Source organism: Merops nubicus, unplaced genomic scaffold (assembly GCF_000691845.1).
Source record: "Merops nubicus isolate BGI_N331 unplaced genomic scaffold, ASM69184v1 scaffold12607, whole genome shotgun sequence".
In the NCBI taxonomy this organism is placed as follows: domain Eukaryota; kingdom Metazoa; phylum Chordata; class Aves; order Coraciiformes; family Meropidae; genus Merops; species Merops nubicus.
Genome location: NW_008618372.1, coordinates 1 through 17714, shown reverse-complemented (window position 1 = coordinate 17714; position 17714 = coordinate 1). Strand labels below are relative to the sequence as shown.

General features: G+C 39.2%; 2 protein-coding genes across 2 annotated transcripts in view; one reads left to right on the top strand and one right to left on the bottom strand.

The window, feature by feature from the left end:
- Window positions 1-2282, top strand: part of METTL20 (methyltransferase like 20) — a 4562-nt gene extending 2280 nt beyond the window's left edge. The window contains exons 2-3 of the mRNA XM_008943425.1: window positions 1070-1200; window positions 1927-2282. Coding sequence (XP_008941673.1) covers window positions 1070-1200; window positions 1927-2282 — 487 coding nt within the window. The remainder of the gene's footprint in view (window positions 1-1069; window positions 1201-1926) is intronic.
- Window positions 2283-6376: 4094 nt separating this feature from the next.
- AMN1 (antagonist of mitotic exit network 1 homolog (S. cerevisiae)) lies at window positions 6377-16306 on the bottom strand (the record flags this gene model as incomplete). Its single annotated transcript, XM_008943426.1, has 6 exons — window positions 6377-6519; window positions 7166-7277; window positions 8585-8641; window positions 11632-11849; window positions 13963-14107; window positions 16239-16306. Coding segments are annotated over 6 exons (674 nt in total), but the record flags the coding sequence as incomplete, so codon positions are not given.
- Between the last annotated feature and the right edge of the window lie 1408 nt (window positions 16307-17714).

The window sequence follows — 17714 nt, the reverse complement described above, 5'->3', positions numbered from 1 at the left end:
CTTTGTGTCATGCCTGCTGGTGCTTCTAGGCCCAGACATTCCCATCCATCCATTTGCCACTTACACCTCTCTTAACATTTCCATTAATTTTCTGCACTGGAACCCACCTGCAAAAGCACTTACCAGTAGCCCTGCATGAAGAGTCAGCCATCACCCTCCATGCCAGAAGACAACACAAATGTAGAATCCCTTCCTGTTTCTACTGTAAGAGAAGTTATGGCAATTTGTAGCAGATTTTTTGGTCACTTGCAGTAATTTGTCACCTAGGGCTCTTCCCCCTGTCACACAAAGCCCTCTCCCTTGCAGAAGATTGAGTTTCAAGGCAATTGTTAAAGTTCTAAACCCTCAGTAGCAGCTGTGAGTTGTGTTTAATGGCCGCTCGCTGTCTGTCAGTTCTCCTCCATTTCCAGCCTAGAGGTTTTTGCTTGCTTGCTGATTCTGCTTGGCAGGTGTCAGCAACTAAATGGAGATACTCTTTCTTCTCACTGCTGCTCTGGTCTCATTTTTTTGTTGCTACTTAGGAACATGAAGCAGACTAGAAGTATTTGCATCTGTGTCTGCATGGCTCAGGAAAAGAGAGAAGATAAATTCCTCTTCTTCCAAGCAGTTGCATAAGCAGAATTTTGGGGCAGTGGGTAAGGCTTGTCTTCTGAGGGGCACAGTATTCAATATGAATACATCTTTGTGTTTCTTCAGATTGCCTTTGATTTCTACAAATCCTTACCAACAGTTTACTTTCCTGTTTCTGATGCTGAGCATTTTAGTCACCCTGCAGTTTGTGTCCATTTATTAGATAAGCTCACCTGTCAGAAGAGCCAACTGAAATAAATCATTGCTTATTTGGCTGGATTTCCTTTTGTTTGGGAGGTGGAGAGGACTAAGGGAGGAAGACAATGGTTCTTGATTCATCCAAGACAAAAAAGGAGCTATGCACTAGCTGCACACATCTGACTGTGTTTTTAAGGTACCATGCTTCATTACATGTATGACAAGAACTCTTATTCATTGTAAGGCAAAACGGAGAAATTTGCAGAATCTCATTCATTGCTTTAATGTTTTTTCTTTTCAGGTATATTTTGGATAACCCACGTGTTGTTAAAGGACGATCGGTTTTGGATCTTGGAAGTGGATGTGGAGCAACAGCAATAGCTGCTGTGATGAGTGGTGCATCACAAGTCCTTGCTAATGACATAGACCCTAGTAAGGCCTTTTTTTTAAAAAAAAAATCTCTGTGTAAAGACTTATTGTGTTTTTAAAGCACATTTACATTGACTTTTCTTGGCTCCAGCAACTCAGGTGCCAAACACGAGTTCTATGAATGCTAAAAAGATGGATTTTGCCACTATTAGAAGCTGGGTTGTATCAGCCTCTCCTGCACTAAGTCTATCTCCATTGCTCCTTAGAATAAACACAGAGCAAAGTTTCTATTAGATTTTGCCTATACGCTATCATGGCTGGTTTGGAAGAGAACTACAAGCACAGGTGGCACGTTTGCTTCTCTGTAGGGCCATAGCATTTTTCTGCACTTTCATGTCAGGGCCTAGATTTTGTCTTTTTCCCCTGGACTTTGCTTTCCTGTAATTGACTTATGAATTCAGCTTATTCATAAGTTAATTACTTATTGGTTAGGGAGGAAGTACATCCACAGATGAAGGCAGCTGGATATTCTGGTTTGATTCTGTGATGGGTTTCCACTGGTATCCAATGGTATTCCATTGACATCCAGGCATAATTCTTTCCTGTGTCAGGATCCAAGGATAAAATTCTATCACTTTATGCCAGATTTTGACCCATAATGAAAACTGGAAGTTCCTAGACAGAATAAACAAAAATACTCAATTGAAAGATGTGTCAGAGACATTTGTAACGGGGCTGAATGGCAGAATCCTAAAATGTAACTTTTATTTTACTTTGACTTTTCTTCAGTTGCAGGAATGGCAATGATCTTGAACTGTGAACTGAACCACCTGAATCCCTTCCCCATCACCATTAAGAACATTATTAATTCAGAGGCTGGCAACTGGGACCTCATTGTTCTAGGAGATATGTTTTACGATGAACAACTTGCTGACGGCCTGCATCACTGGCTGAGGAAACACATCAGGCTACAACAAACAGAAGTGCTGATCGGTGACCCTGGCAGGCATCAGTTTTTAAGCCACAGCATTCACAGTCAGTTGCACAAAGTTATAGAATATTCACTTCCCGAGCATACTAGACAAGAAAACAATGGCCTAACATCAAGTATCGTCTGGAGTTACCAGCCCTCAAATAGCTTATAAGATCATTGAAGCTGGCTTTCTAATGAATTTTGTCTCAGTTGGCTTTTTTTTCCCCACGTATGTAAAATGAAAATGGGAATTAAACACTGAACATATCCATCCATGCAAAGGAGGTGACTGCACCTTCACCGCACTGATTCAGTTGTAGTCACTGAGGCTGTCACTCCATTTGCAGTAAAAGCTACATGTGAACTATTCAGAGGGGCCTGCACTCAAGTGCAAATCCAAAGACAAGTTACCTGGGAGAGTTTGCATGCTTGATGCTCTTCATGTGTAGTCATCTCTTGCTCTCTGACCATTTGTGAAATGTTTTGGATGGTGAGCATACTGCTGCAGGGAGAAGGCAGTGGCTGAAAGATGACTGCACTGCTTCTGCAGACTTTTGCAGCTTCCTTACAGAGGAAACTAGTTCTGTCCTTCATAGAACTTTCTGCTAGATTAATAGCTCATACTATGCTCAACTTAAAGTGCCTTGCTCTTTTTCTGGATGTCTGTCTCTTCTGAATGTCAAAGTAACTAATTTGAATCTTTCCCTTCCTCTCTATAATAAAAATCTACTCTTCCTTGAAGCTGCCAGAATGATTACTTAGGAGTTGCACTCAAATCTAAAATATGGTTCTTGAACTCTACCCAAAGGAAGTTTTCAGTGAGTGGAAAGTGACTAAACAGTAATAGCTACAGGGTAACTTTATCCCTTAGGGAGTAGGGTCAAGTGATATATACTCCCTCACTTTGCAGAGGTAAAAAAGGCAATCTGTCACCACGGGCAGTTCCTTGGGGGACGTAGAAAAAGAACTACATAAAACCAGGAAATAGTCAAATACAATTATTTTTCTCTTCTCTTGAGGACATGCTGGACAACCAGGTCCAGAATCATTCTCCACTACTTCTGTCAAGGACGAACCCTCTGCAGGGAAACAAAAAAAAAAAAGAAAATTTGATCCACAGTTAAGAGGCTGTAAATGCAGCCATTTGAAGAAGAAACCAAATGTCATCAGAGCAGCCTTGCAGGAACTGTCACCTTTAGCAGTTAACTACTGACCAAGCAGTGATAGGGAATCAACAATTGCTGCATGGAACACAGTGAACCTCCAACTATCCAAATACCAGGTGATGTGGTGGAACCTTATAAATGTGAAAAAATGTGGTACTCACTCAGAAAACCATGGTGTTTATGACATAGGTGGTTTAGGAGAACATTCAGATGTTCATAGTCATAGAATATAAATTAACAAGTTTTCAGAACTATCCAAACAGGAAAGTTTACAAACTTTAATCTTCAGAACAACATGTGAATATTCTGTGATGCTCACCCAACAATTTACAACAGTAACAATATCCAAACAATACAGAATACAAGGTGATGAGCATATACATGATGCTCTTCTCCCACTCCATCCAGTGCTTGTAAACATTTGTTGAAAACAACTGATTTAACCTGAATCAAAAAAGATTCCAGTAGAGTTATGCTAGCAGTAAACACGTACAACAGCAGACTGAAGCTCTGACAGTGAAGGATTTAATGTGACTTACATTAAACTTTCCACCCTAAAAATACAGGGTTAATTCACTGCAGGGTTGTATATATCTTTAAGCACAAGGTGAGGATATACTACTAAGTTACACATTTCAAAGAGGCTATAGGAGAAGACGGTAAATTCCATGCACATTTAAGGACCCAGTGTAAGCTGCATTTGCTTTCAGTGTGACAAACCCAAGGCTACACTAGCGAAGGGGAAAAGGACAACTCTGCCAGTGAGGTTAGCAGTAGCACTGTCCCACAGACAGAATTTTTTTGAAGTGTCCTTTGCTGTTATAGATTTTGGTGCCCTTCCTCCTTTAGCTGCTTTACATTCTCTTAATTTTTAATTTTCTTTCTTGATGTAGCACTTGTGAGTCTGGAGACCATCACCACACTATGTTATAGTTACATGTCTTCCATGAACTGGGCTTCTTCAGCCTGGAAAAGAGATGGGTTCAAAGGACCTATGAACAGGTGAAGAGATTGTTGGAAAAGCAGCCAGGCTCTTCCAGTGAGAAAGGGTGCAACTTGAAAAAAAAAACATAGTCAAATGGGATATAAGGAAAACATTTTTCCCCCCATCAATACAGTCCAGCACGGGGAAGTTAGACTAGAAACCTCCTGAGGCCCCTTCCCACTGGAGTTAGCTTACAATTCTACTTAGTCTTTCTGTGGCACCCTTCCTGAAATGAGGGCTGGGGGGCCCAGTGCTTATGCTTTACTTATTTGACACAGTTACTGAGTGAATCGCTGCTGCTGGACGGATCAGTATGAAAAAGAGTGCAAAACATTTATTACCAACTCGTGCCCAGGAGTTCAAAGGAACCATGGGCCCCGATTGATACCAGGGATTCCACAGGGCAAAACAATAACTTACCCTTTAGCCAAAAAAGAGAATAAAATGTGGTTAATTGGGTTCTCAGGCCTCTGGTCCACTGATTTGCTGCAATTACAGCCTCAGATGTCACTTTCTAAGGTAGCAAACCCAACTTCTCCTGTTTGGAGGAAAGGTTTGTACTGAGGCAGCTGTGCCTACAGGGATCACGTTCCTCGTGGGGCTGAGCCATGGCGCTGCGTGCAACAGCAAGTGCAGTCTGAAAATCATGCTGTCACACTTCAGCAAGTTTCCTAAATGGACTTGCTCTTCCATAAACCATATAATCAACAGAATTATTGTCAGAGATTATTGTCAGACATCATAATATCCTTTAGTATTATTGGATGCAACATATATTATTACCATCCATGCAATCTGACCTGAACATTAGATTAGTAGAAGACGGGTTTATTTCTGCAACCCTTAAAATGAGTGTGCAATGACAAGTGTTATATTACAAAGTAAACATATTCCTTACAGTTGCCTAAACTCATGGATTCCTAAGTGTCATCAGATCCATGTAAGGCCACCAGCTAAACCCTGCTACTTTCAGATGCAGAATATCAACATACTGTGCCACCTGCCCTCCATAATGCTAAAACTGGTAGCATTTAAAAAACTTTAATGTAGGAATCATAGAAGTCTCATTAGAGGTTATGACGTTTCAGGAAAGAAAATAAATATTACATATAATTGTGATGAGACCACTGCTTCATCATGTAATAAATTAATTCTACACTCTTATATTACTTTTTTTTTCCCCTTTAATATTGCTACAATTGAACAACATATAAATTATTGTTATTTTCAGTTTCTGGTATAATAAATTGCATACAGCAGAACACATACTCTGCTGAAGTCCACCATCCTGAGGTTTATGTACTCAGACATAAATCTGGTCCTATTTCACCCACAGCCAGGCTTAGGAGGACCAGCATTTTGTTCCCTAAAAGCATTTTCATCCAGGAACACAGGCAAAAGCCAAAGCAAGTATTTGCCCATATACAAGATTCAGTCACTGCTCATAGCTACTACTCTGAAATATGTTACATTACCACAACAATTTCAAAGCAAGTTTATGTTTACTTGTTCACAGACTGTACTTTTGGATTTGTAAAAATCCAGCAAGTATTTGATGGTAAATAAAATCAGAAACCTGCACCATCAATAAAATCAAAAGAAAGGTACCCACAGATTTTCTTACAGACCTAGGAAAAGTACATGGTGAAAAGGTTACCACTTTAAATGCATTCACGGCACTGCTGTTAACGCCACCTCCATTCACCACTTCTGTCTGTTGATTTTTGTCAGATTAAAGTACCAACTTCATAGACACTTCTGTGTAAGTGTTGACACTATGTTTGGGCTTGGCACTTTCAGTTGCAACTACCTTCTCAGTCTACAAACTCAGAACACAGACTTACCTTAAATTTGGTTTGTATAGGTAGCTAAAGATACCAAGGAGTAGCTAAATCTGATCCTCACATCAGGGAGGATGAGTGATGACAGTGTAAGATAAATTACAGTTCAACTTTCCTCTTCATGTATGATCAGGGATGCAAAGACAGACAGGGCTCCAAGTAGACACAGTGGGGAAGCCCAGACCCAGAGCCAAAGACTGCAATGTGGACAGAGACCTCTGGTGGGAACAAGGAGGGAAGCACTCTGGTGCTACAATCTCCAGTGACTTCTCCAAGGTGCTTGCTTCCTGAAAGAGCTCTCCCACTTGTAAATTTTATACACTCACATGTACACGATAAATAATCAGTAAACAGTCCATGTTACTTGCTTGATTTTGTTTGATATGACCAGCTGCTCTAAAACATCTCGGGAGCGATCTGCAAAAGTACCAAGGAATTTCCTGTTATTCCCTCAGAAGCATTTAGAAATAAGGTACACAGCAAAACAATCCAATTATATAACAGCATTTATACTTATCTTGCCATTACAATACCACACTTCAGATATACCCGCAGTATTGAAAACCACTCAGTTCTTCCTCCAAACACATAACTGTAAAGCATGAACAACCAACCAGACCTAAAAAACCCAAGACAGATCATAACCTCTTGTTTTTGGTTTGTTTGTGTTTTTTTTCCTAGCTATCCAGTCTTACTCCATTCCCCTGTTTCTTGAATGGATGCTGTTCCATACTTTTGGAATGGAGTAGGAGTTTAAGCTGCTAACATTTTTCTGAAGTCTTATCATCAACTTCATGTCTTCATCAGCACATTAAGGGGTGGGGAAAAAAAGGAAAGAAAAAATAATTCCAAAACAACGACCAAAATCCCACTCTGAAGGCGGCCATGTTTCAAAGAAAAACTCTTACCTTGCTTTGAAAATCTCAGTGTATGATTACTATTTGATCTGGTACATTATTACTGGTCTGGGATTATTTACAAAGTACAGCGTGCTCTTGCAAAGAGCAAGAAGATACTGTCAGGAATTAATTACTCCTCTTACTTCCTGCATGACTTGACCTACCTGTTATCAAGGGGCATCCATGGAACAGGAAAATGTGTATCTTTGGACATGAAGTAAGGACTGCTTCCACAGCAACATCGGTCAGATTCACACAGCGTACCATGTGGATCTCCTGTCATGAAAACAGTAGTAACAAAAGTCTGTCAGAGCACCCAGAGTTTTGGAGGCAGAGCTTTCCTTTGCCCAACCATTTTCAGAGATTCCCACCCAGAAGAAGATATGACCTACTACTCCTCTGTGCACCGACCCCATATGCGATCCTGTGCAGATCAGGAAAACGTCCTGGAAAGATAAGACACTTTCTATGAAGAGTCAAAACTAAAAAAAAAACCCAAAAAAACAAGCAACCAACCAACCAACCACACTAAAATGAACAAGCAAACCAACCAACCAAACGAGCTACCTGCACAGTCTTGATGTTGTTTATAAATCCGGAATCAGTGTTTTGCTACAGCTAAAGTTGTAACCAGTTAAAAGACAAAGATATTTTCAAGGCACTTCTAGTTTATATAGAAAAAAAAGAAATCTCATTGCTGAATGGTCTGAAAAATAATATTTTTGTTTTGTATCACAAGACTTATCAAGACTAAAAAATTGTCCAAAAATAGTCAAAATCAGAGAGAAAAAAACATAAAACAAATCTAACTGTTCACCCTTCGAATAAAACACTAACAGTTCTGTTTTTTTCCAGGACATTAATAATGTCAGTTGACCTTAGCTTTGATATTCTGTTGAAGAGTTTTTTTATTAAACAGCATAAACTAGCAAAAATGTGACATTTCCCATCCTAGTTTCTAGATGAATAGGTTCGATCCAGAATCAGCCTTTCCAAAAGCCAAACTACACACACAGATAAGAAATGAACTATATAGAAAAGCAGAACATCATTTGTAGTAAGAGGTGTGGGATGCCTCTGCTCCATCTTTTATCACTGTCCCAGAGCCTAGAGAATCTTTATGCAAAGACAACTTCATTTTCATAGTTTCTTCCATGAGTTAGAGATTTACCTATGCAGAGCTGCTAACCAATTTCTTAAATCCATGAAATTATCCACATTACAAATTCTGCCTTGGTGTTCAACAGAATCAAGAAATAACTCCAAAGAAATCAAGGGGAATATTTAAGTATTCATTTGCATTTATTATACATCTCTCTAAAAGAATGTGAGGTTAAAAAAAGTATATGACGTTCAACAAAAGAAAATTTATTTTGAAGTAACTGAGGTTCTCAAAAACCCAGTCTGGGACACTGCTACAAGAGAGACAGAAAAAATCCAATTAATAACCAAAGTTATGGCATAACACAAACTAAGGCAAAAGTCAGCCTGTAAACACCATCCTTTACTGATATTAATAAATAATTTTTAAATTAAAGTATTTGCTTTTGTTAATTTCTTTTTTACAAAGTTGAGTAAGTTACCTTTAGATTCTTTGAACATGTTCCACTGACTAGTGCTACAACGCCATCATCTGTTACCTAGAGAAAAAAAACATCATTAAAGCTCATTTTTTTCAAACACAGCTATTCAGGTCAACAAAAAAATGCTATTAATTTATTAACTCCCTGCGGTCACTGAATACAGTTAATGTTACAGTATTTTCTCTCCAACTGAACTTGCAGAGAAAATGCCAAGTATGATTTTTTCAGTTTATTAAACTCTGTTGCATTTTATTGCTATGTGAGCCAACCTGCTTTTTCACCAGGGTGTTTCCAGCTGTGTAGCTGCTATTTCTGCAGCTCCAGTGTCTCATTTAACAGTGGGTACATTACTATAGTCAGAGCACGGCACTTTGAATTTATTTATAAATTAAGGTTTAAAGCATTTCTGTGCTACCTAGACCAATTTTTCTCCTGCTTTCAAGACTGCTGGAGATGTTTCTGAAGGAAGTTTCTTGGGGGGAAAAAAAAAAAAGTAATTATAGCAGTCTTTTATCTGCTGTCTTACTTCCACTTTATCTTGAAGCAAACCACATATATAAAACAATTTCTCCCAAAGCAAAAGACAGTTTTACACATTCAAAACCCAGTTATGTATGAGAAAAACCTGTCACACCCCGAAGCAGTCTTAGAGCAGTCATCACACACTTGTGCTAAAAGATTTATCAAAGTGATTGGCTACAGACAGCCAGGAAGCCACGATTACCTTTCCTTTCCCTAGAAAGGCAAGAAAGGTCAATTTATTAATTTGCTTCTGGGAAGCAAATTCATTAAACTTTCTCCCCACTTCAAAAGCTGGACTGAGTATCAGATCTGTCACACAGGTTTTTACACAGAACTTACATTATGAAGCAGGACCAGTAGTCACCAAATACACACAGTGAGGCTCAGCCAGATTTGACAGCTAGAATCCAGAGACCACGAGCTCCACTTCTGTTTAGGGCTTTGATTATTCCCATTGCACAAATTGTCTTATTGCCTTCTGGCCCTCTACTGCAAGCCTGCTGCCAGACCTGCGGCAGAAGGAGCACTCTCAGTGCGAGGGGGGACGGCCAGGAACAGCCCGGCACGGAGGCACACAGAGGCCTGCAGGAATGGCAGGTACTGTCAGCACCTGGCTCAGCAGATCATCACGAGGAGAGCACACTCAGCTCCTCAAGACACCCAGACCAGGAGACACAGGACAATAAATGAATAAAATCTAATAACTCCCACAGGTGGGACAGAGTGGAGAGAGTAATCACTGTCAGTTCATGCAGGGTATAAAGCAGTACATCCAAACCCAGTGCAAAGTCACCAACCTAGATCAATCTAAGTAAAATGATGAAGATTTGACAGATTGTGTCCCTCATCTTCCACTTCATCAGAAAAAAAAAACTGGACCAGACTGCCTGGTTCGTACCTGAACACCGGAGAGACCATTTGACTGCTACTGTCTTGACTTTGACTTGTCTTGGACTCTTTAGCTTGTGTTTCTGTTAACATTGCTGGGATTTAGAGCATGCTAGAAGTAGAGCAGTAAGAACAGGGCTGACATGTAAAACCTATCTCCTCAGAACTGGAAAATAAGCATACTGGTAAGTAAAGATAAATAGATTCTTATGTGGTCCAGGGGATGAGCCTGTTTTTAAGACGGCTACATCACCTTGAAGCATTTGGCCTCTTTATAGTCTAGCTCACCTCTACTTCTGTGTTCTGCAAACGAGCTGTGCCATTCTCTGCACATTCATGTACTTCCAACGCTCTCAGTGGTTTACTCTTTCACACACCTTTGCCAGTTCCACTTGATATTTTTACTATGCATTCTGGCACTCAAACAGAAGAATATGGTTAGGCCTGGCAACCTCATGAGCCATCATGAGATCATGACATCATCTCATGAGTCATGAGCCATCCACAGTTCCTCTGCTTCGTCTTAAATTTAATTATATCTAGTATATTTTTCCATATATTTTTAGTCAAATGAAATTCAGAATTCTAGTGCGTTACCACCACATGATTATCAGAGACGAATGTAAAAACGTGGAAATATTTAGTTACTCAAGAAGCTTTTATCTCATTTAAAACATACACAGGGAAGCTTAGTTACTTCCTACAAAGGAAGAGAGACGCAAAGGAAGAAAAAAGTAATGAAGTAAGTTTAAAGAAATAGTCAAATGATAATAATAAATATTATCAAAGAAAAGATTATAATTCCTTTCGATGCCCTCCATCTGGAGAAACTGAAAAGATAGCATTTAAAATAAAAACTTGCTACATTTTCCAGATCTGATACATTGTTACAGGTGAGGTGCTCTGTGCTTAACTCACATCCAGAATAACCACCCACCATCAGTCAATGGAACACCGCACTTACCACAAAAAAACCCTTCCCCTCACTTCATCATCTTAATGTAATTATGAAATATGTTATAGCATTGCTGTTGCAGCTGATTTCCCCCTTCTCACACTAACTACTCACTGTTGTTAAATCCTCTTACGTGCCCTTTCTGACATTCTGAATGTCATTCTGCCCATGTTGACCCCATTACATGACACTGACAAGCTGTTCAGAAAGCAGAGTCACTCCTGAACTAGAACTAGTGATGACGTGTTTACTTCTACTAGGGGCTTATGCTGTTTGACATCCTATATTATTAATATTCAGGTCAGCTTGCCCTAACTGAAAGTAGACAATCTGTCCAAGATTCTACTCTCTTTAAATGAAATATTTTGAATAATTTACAACTTAAAGAAAATCATTCTTCTAAATAAAGATAGTAAAAAAAAAAAATCTCCAGTATTAGGTAAATTCTAATAAAAGTTTATCTTTGGTCCACAATACATGCTGCAATACCAAAACGTGTACTTTTCTGGTTACCAAAATGCAACACAGATGTTTCCTTTTTCTTCAGATGAAGAAATTAGAAGTGAACTGTGGTCCTAAATCTTGTCAGGAGTAGAGCTAGAAAGATCCCCTTTTTATTTTACCACAATAATCTTAAAAACAAAGAAACAAAAGTCAGTTAGACAATTGCCACTGTAGTTACCTGAGTAGATGAAAAGTCCACGCTGTGAAGAAACTCGCAGTTTTCTCCTAGTGCCTGTAGAGATGCATCCATGATGCCTGAGCAGCCACCCAAGCTCACTACTTGCAGGAACTGGCAGTTGAGTGCAAGAGCAAGAACTCCACTGTCAGTTATATCACAGCACCTTTTAAAAGATGCTTCACGTAAGTAAGGACAGGATAATGCCAGTGCTATGACACCTGTCAAAGAAACAAAGCAATTTTTAACATAAGTACCATGCTGGATCCAGTGTGCTGTCCCTTGGTCATTGATTGTTCACCTTTCATCTCATGCTGTGGCAGCAAGACTCCAAACATGGAAATAATTTTGTGGTGGGTTTCTTTTAATTCACGGATGAGAACAAGAAAATGACATTGAACAATGCTAGAGCTGATAAAAATGTCTAAATGCTGACTGCTCTTCCATACTGCAGCGGGGACCTGAGGGATATTATATACATGAGGTATCACCTCAGCAAGTGCACGAAAAAAAGCCAATGGCTTGAAGGCTATGAGAGAGTGCTAGGTCCCACTGATGGTGCAGTGAATGTCAAGCAAAAAGCAAGGCAAGAGACATGCCCAAGGTCAACCCAAGAAGACATTAGTTCAGGAGGAGGACAGGACCCAGGTACACGTACGACACAGCTCGGGCCAGGACTGAAGGTCCAAGGGCAGCTGGTGTAGGTGGGTATGGCAGGTGAGGCCAGTCATGGCCATTAGAGTCTGTTGGTGCCCTCAGAGCCCTGACAGTTAGCAGTAACCACGATATTTGCACAGAAGTATCAGGAGGTAGTCAATAAAATAAAAATACATGAGTAAAAGATGCAATTCATGAAAGGAGTTTATTTCAAGGCTGATAGAAACATGATGATTACAGTGGTACAGAAAATTATATCACCTCATGACAGACAGAAATAAAATTTGAATGTCATTGAGATAAATTACTATGTAAGAACTTCAAAGAAACATGGATAAGATATACTTTCTTGGGACAGAAACAGATTGCAAAGAATGACAAAAGAGATGGCAGTGGCAGCTGAATTTGACACAGGATTAAGTACTCTGGATATTGTATTAAAGGACAGTAAACATACCATGTGCAACCTACAGAGCAAGTGTTCCCTAGTAATGACAGGGCTCAGATATTTCTGGATGTGGTAGCCAGGGGGTTTCTTTAAAAAAAAAAAAAAAAAAAGGCCTCCCAAAAAAAGCAAAAGTCCCACTCATCCAAATAAACCAAAAAACCTTGACCTGTTACTCAATTAATAAAAGGTAACACTGTTTTTAAATGGGCAGCTTAAATTAAAGGCTGCATAACCAATTCTCAGTTTAAAAAAGGCTCAGTTTGTAAGTAGGAGAAAGTTAGTAAAGTTGGGTGGACTAGGAATCTGCCAATAAAGAACTAGATTTCTCATTTTTAATTGCAAAATAATCAGGAATGTCTATCCAAATGGATTAATAGAACACATAAAGAGCTCTAGGCTTAGCTGCTACCTTAAGAACTCTAAATCAGTGGACAGATGAAAGCATAGAAGGAAGATCATTGCAAACTATATCTTAGAGGTCAAAAGGTATAACAATGAGGTGACACTGAAAATAAAGAAAATAAATTTTTAAAAGTTTAACCAATTACTTAAGTAAAAAACCCAAGTGTATCACTATACAATGGTGAGAAAATACAAGCCAAACCTGATCTAAAACACAGTATACATTAGCTCAATATTAAATAAGCATTTTGTCTCAATTTTCAATGAGAATGAGTTAATGATGGAACAAAGGAGTGCTCCATCACAAATGTGATCACAAGATATAACAAAATTTGTGGGAAATAAAACTCAGCAAGCTTAATTCTTTTAATTATAATGCTAATAGCTCCTGAAACTGAAACTGGAGGTTAAAAGTAACACCTGACATCCTGAAGTCCTAAAGCAAGTCAAGTATTTTAACTCAGAAAAGGTGCTGTAAGCTGACTTACTAACAAATACATTTAATTAAAAGAGGGGGAAAAAGCAATTTATGAAATCACAAGTCTGAAACTTCAACCCCAGGGGTTACTGGGGAATAGGAATAATTATGATGAAGTGGAAAAGATGATCAAATGTAGCATAGTTTTACCAGAAATCTACCACGAGAGTAACCTGATAGCTCTCTCTCATAAGATAATCAGTGCTCTAGGCATAAAATTTATACCACTGAACTGACTTTTAATTAGTATTGGTGTGGCATCAGGGATTATTTTAAGCAATTTACTCCAGTCTAGCAAGAAAAACAAAACAGAATTAAGATCCCAGTTATCTGTGCACAGAGAACGTACCTTCTGAAGTGATTCCCAATCTGTTTTCTTTGCAAGAATTTAAGTTGATTTTTTTCAGTTGTTTGCAGTTATAAAGCTGCAATAAGGCATTGTCTGAAATATCACAGTCTCGGAGGTCCAGAGACTCTACAGCTGGGTGCAATACCTGTAACGAAAACCTACCACCTCAGTCAAACTCTGCAATATCACAGAACTTGCATATTTTTATCTAAAATACCTGTAAAGTTAGACGTCATATAGAACTTATACAAAATATTCCCTAGAGGGTGGGGTTACCAGCCCTAGGAACTGGAAACTCAAAGAAAATACGGTGTATTTGCCACAACAGTTCATCTCCCACAGAATGAACATTCAGTTCCTGTGATAACATCCAGAGTAGGAGCACATGAACGTGACTATTTAAACAGTGCAAGTACTGCTTTGGTGGTACCGTTGCTAATGCTACTGCTCCTGCCAGCACAGATACATTTACCCTGGGGTAAATACCCTCAAGCTTACTGGCAAAACCGATGGCAGAAATCTGAAGTGTAAAAAAATACTGACGGTGATCAAAAGTTAAATCTAGTGCATAGATAAGGTGAATATTTGAAATATATTTTGCCTTAGAGTATTCTCACCTACACACACTCTTTTTCTCACAAACAAGCAATCTCGTTATCATACCATGAGGAAATACCAAATCCTCCCTAAGTGTCTCTTTCACTCCCACAAGACCATAGGTTGAGTTTTTGTGACATCTCCCCAAGAGGCCACTATGAAGTTTAGACCCAAAGCAATGGAAGGCCTCAGATTTTAGTAACAATAGCAATATAACTTATATCTCATTTAATTCTCCATGATTCTCACTACTTTTTAAGAAATACTGTTTAAATCCCCTCTCGTGCAAACAGTCTACATCTTTGCTGAGCTATCCTCAGACCAGTAGGGAAGCATTAGATCAGGTTTTCACACTACCTTATATTACTCCCTTCAGAGCATCATTCCCTTCCTTAAATCACAAGGTTAAAAGCATACAGTAAATTTCCAGACAAAAGCAAAGACATAGCTGACAGGCTTGTTAAAGGCCTAGTACTTTCTCAGATTCACCACTCTAATAATACAATAAAGATATTACAAGGAATACTGTTTTTCTGTTTGCCAAATACATAAGATGCTAAAAACTTAACTGACAAAGTCAAATATTCCTTTTGAAAAACAGCAAAAATTTCTAGTACATTATAATTGCAACCTTTCTACAAAATAAATCATGTCAGACAGCTCTGACAGCTTTTTCTCCCCAAACACTAAAAGCTTCAAATATGTCTCTGTGCCACAAAGCCACCAACATAGCCCACAATACATTTGTGAGTAGTTTTCATGAGACAACCTTCAGCTCTTATTTCATTCATATTTCCAAAGTCACATCTGAAGAATTAAACCAGCCAAACCCAGAGATGACACGCTTAAAGCCAAAGCGACCATCAACATTTATGCAAAATGCTTTCCTTCATTGTTGGCTTGCTTTCACAATTCCAAATTGCCTAGGAGGCAAAAAAACTGCTGGTTTTGAAGCCACACGAGAAATCTTATGAGAAAAAGAACCATTAGATGCAAAGAAGTCTAAATGAGAAGCAACAATAATATCAGAATACTGCTTATTTAAAGGAGCTAGAGTATTAATCTTCCCTAGCCCATGATTCTTCACATGCTCACATAAAAGTCTGAAGTTTGCTTTCTATTGTTATTCACAGATTCATTCCCTAAATGCATATACTAAAATCTAGTCTGTCTCAAAGAAAATGGAATGTTAGATAGAGTGAGGATTGTTTGGATGTACAAGAGATCAAAGTACACACATCCTGTGGGCACATGCTGAATGGCTCTATAGATCTTTATGTTAAAAATAAGGTGGAGTAACGAGGTTAGCACATGTGTCGTGGAAGGCTGCTCCAAGCAAAAAGCAGAGTAAGGAAAGATAAAAATGCATCATAACACAAATCTAGGCAAGAACATAGAAGTAAGAGTTGAAATTGAAGCTTATACTAAGTGCAGGTTAACAGAATTTCAGCTGGAAGAAATTTGACTTGAAGTCTAATGCTTAAACACCACCAAAGAAAGGACATGTGTAAGATCAAATGAGATAGCATAGCCTGAAAAATTCCCAAGAGAACAGATGGAGCTGAGGTACTGAGCAGACTAGGAAAGAAATGGGCGGATCGGAAGCAATAACGACAAAAATTTCCTTACCTAGATGGGAGACTATCTGAGATGTTGCAAATGTGTCAGATGTGGAATACTTTGGTTATAGATGATGTGAGCAAGGAATACCAAGAAGAGGTAAGCAACATAAGACATTTTGGCTGTGCTGAGCAATAAGAACATGTGCAAGACCAGGAAAACTGAAGAGTGAAATGGTACAGAGAAGCAGCCTGAATTCAGAATCCACAAGGTAACTAGCACTTGAAATAAACCTGGAAACTGTTAGCATAGGAAGCTAAGGTGTAAGGTGTCCAAGGAAAGTGATGACAGCTAAGGACAGAATTTCCAGAAACTGCAGGAATAGAGGAAAGAAAAACACACAGGAAAAAGAATGAGAACAGATCATCCCAGTGTCAGATGGAAAACAGGCTTCAAGAGAAGGCACAGATCAGCTGCTGAATGAAGACAAAGACAGATGAGATTTTACAAAGAGACATAGGAAAAGATTGTAACCTGAACTCTCTAGTTTATTTCCAAACTAAAGATATTCTAAAAGGTTTGTGCATTTAGACACACAGAATCACATGTTTTTAATTAGATACATCTCTTAGGATGTTTAGAAAGGATTACTTGCTGAAAGATAGCCTAAACCAATTTTTGTCAACTAAAATTTTCCAAAATAAGAAAAATTAATAAGACACTGATTTTTACTCAAAGATCTATTTTGTACAATCAAAAAAGGGTGAATTTTGTTCATAAGGTTTCCCACGTACTTCTGATTCTGCCTCTGATGCAGGGAAATAGACTCTGTAAGTCGGAAGTTACACAGCAGGTGTGTTTACTGGGTGCAGCTGCACGGGGGATGGCTCCACCACCAGTGCGCATGCCCGAGGAGTAAGCCCTCCCACATCCATACAGCAAAGCAACACATAGCCATGTGGCGCCAATACACACTCACCACCTAACCGCGCCCACTCCCGCTTCGTATGTTAATGCATGCTAATTAGCTTTTCAGTCCTTCTTGCCTGTGCAGATCCTCCCAGAAATTGTGGGCAGGGGTCTTCCTACCGTGGGCAGTGGTCTCTGGGAGGAAGGCCATAGGTCTTCCTCACAGTGTACTTTTCACCCGTGTCCCAGAATGCGATGACCTTGCAAGTTTGCAGTGTCCGTATCAGTCTGAACACGTTTTAGTTCCCTTTTCCCCCAACACTTCTTGCCTAATATCCTGAGGAGAGCAGCTTTCTCTGCTGATCATGATAATGAAACCCTTAGTTCCCTTTTCCCCCACCACTTCTTGCCTAACAACGAAACCCACGAGCAGCGTTCTTATACAAGCTCTTGCTGAAAGGCAGAGCTCCTTTTAGCAAACAGACTAGGCTGTTAAGGTGATACCCGTGAATTGTCTCATCGAGAGAGCCACGTTTCCTGCCTGTCATATATCTAGCAGTTATAATTTTAAGTTTTACTTACAATTAGTTGTGGAGCTGCAAGATGATGAAATAGACTTGTCTCTGCAAAACAAGTCTTTGCATCTGTTAGCTGTTTCTTTTCCTCTCAAGCTATATGGTCCTGTG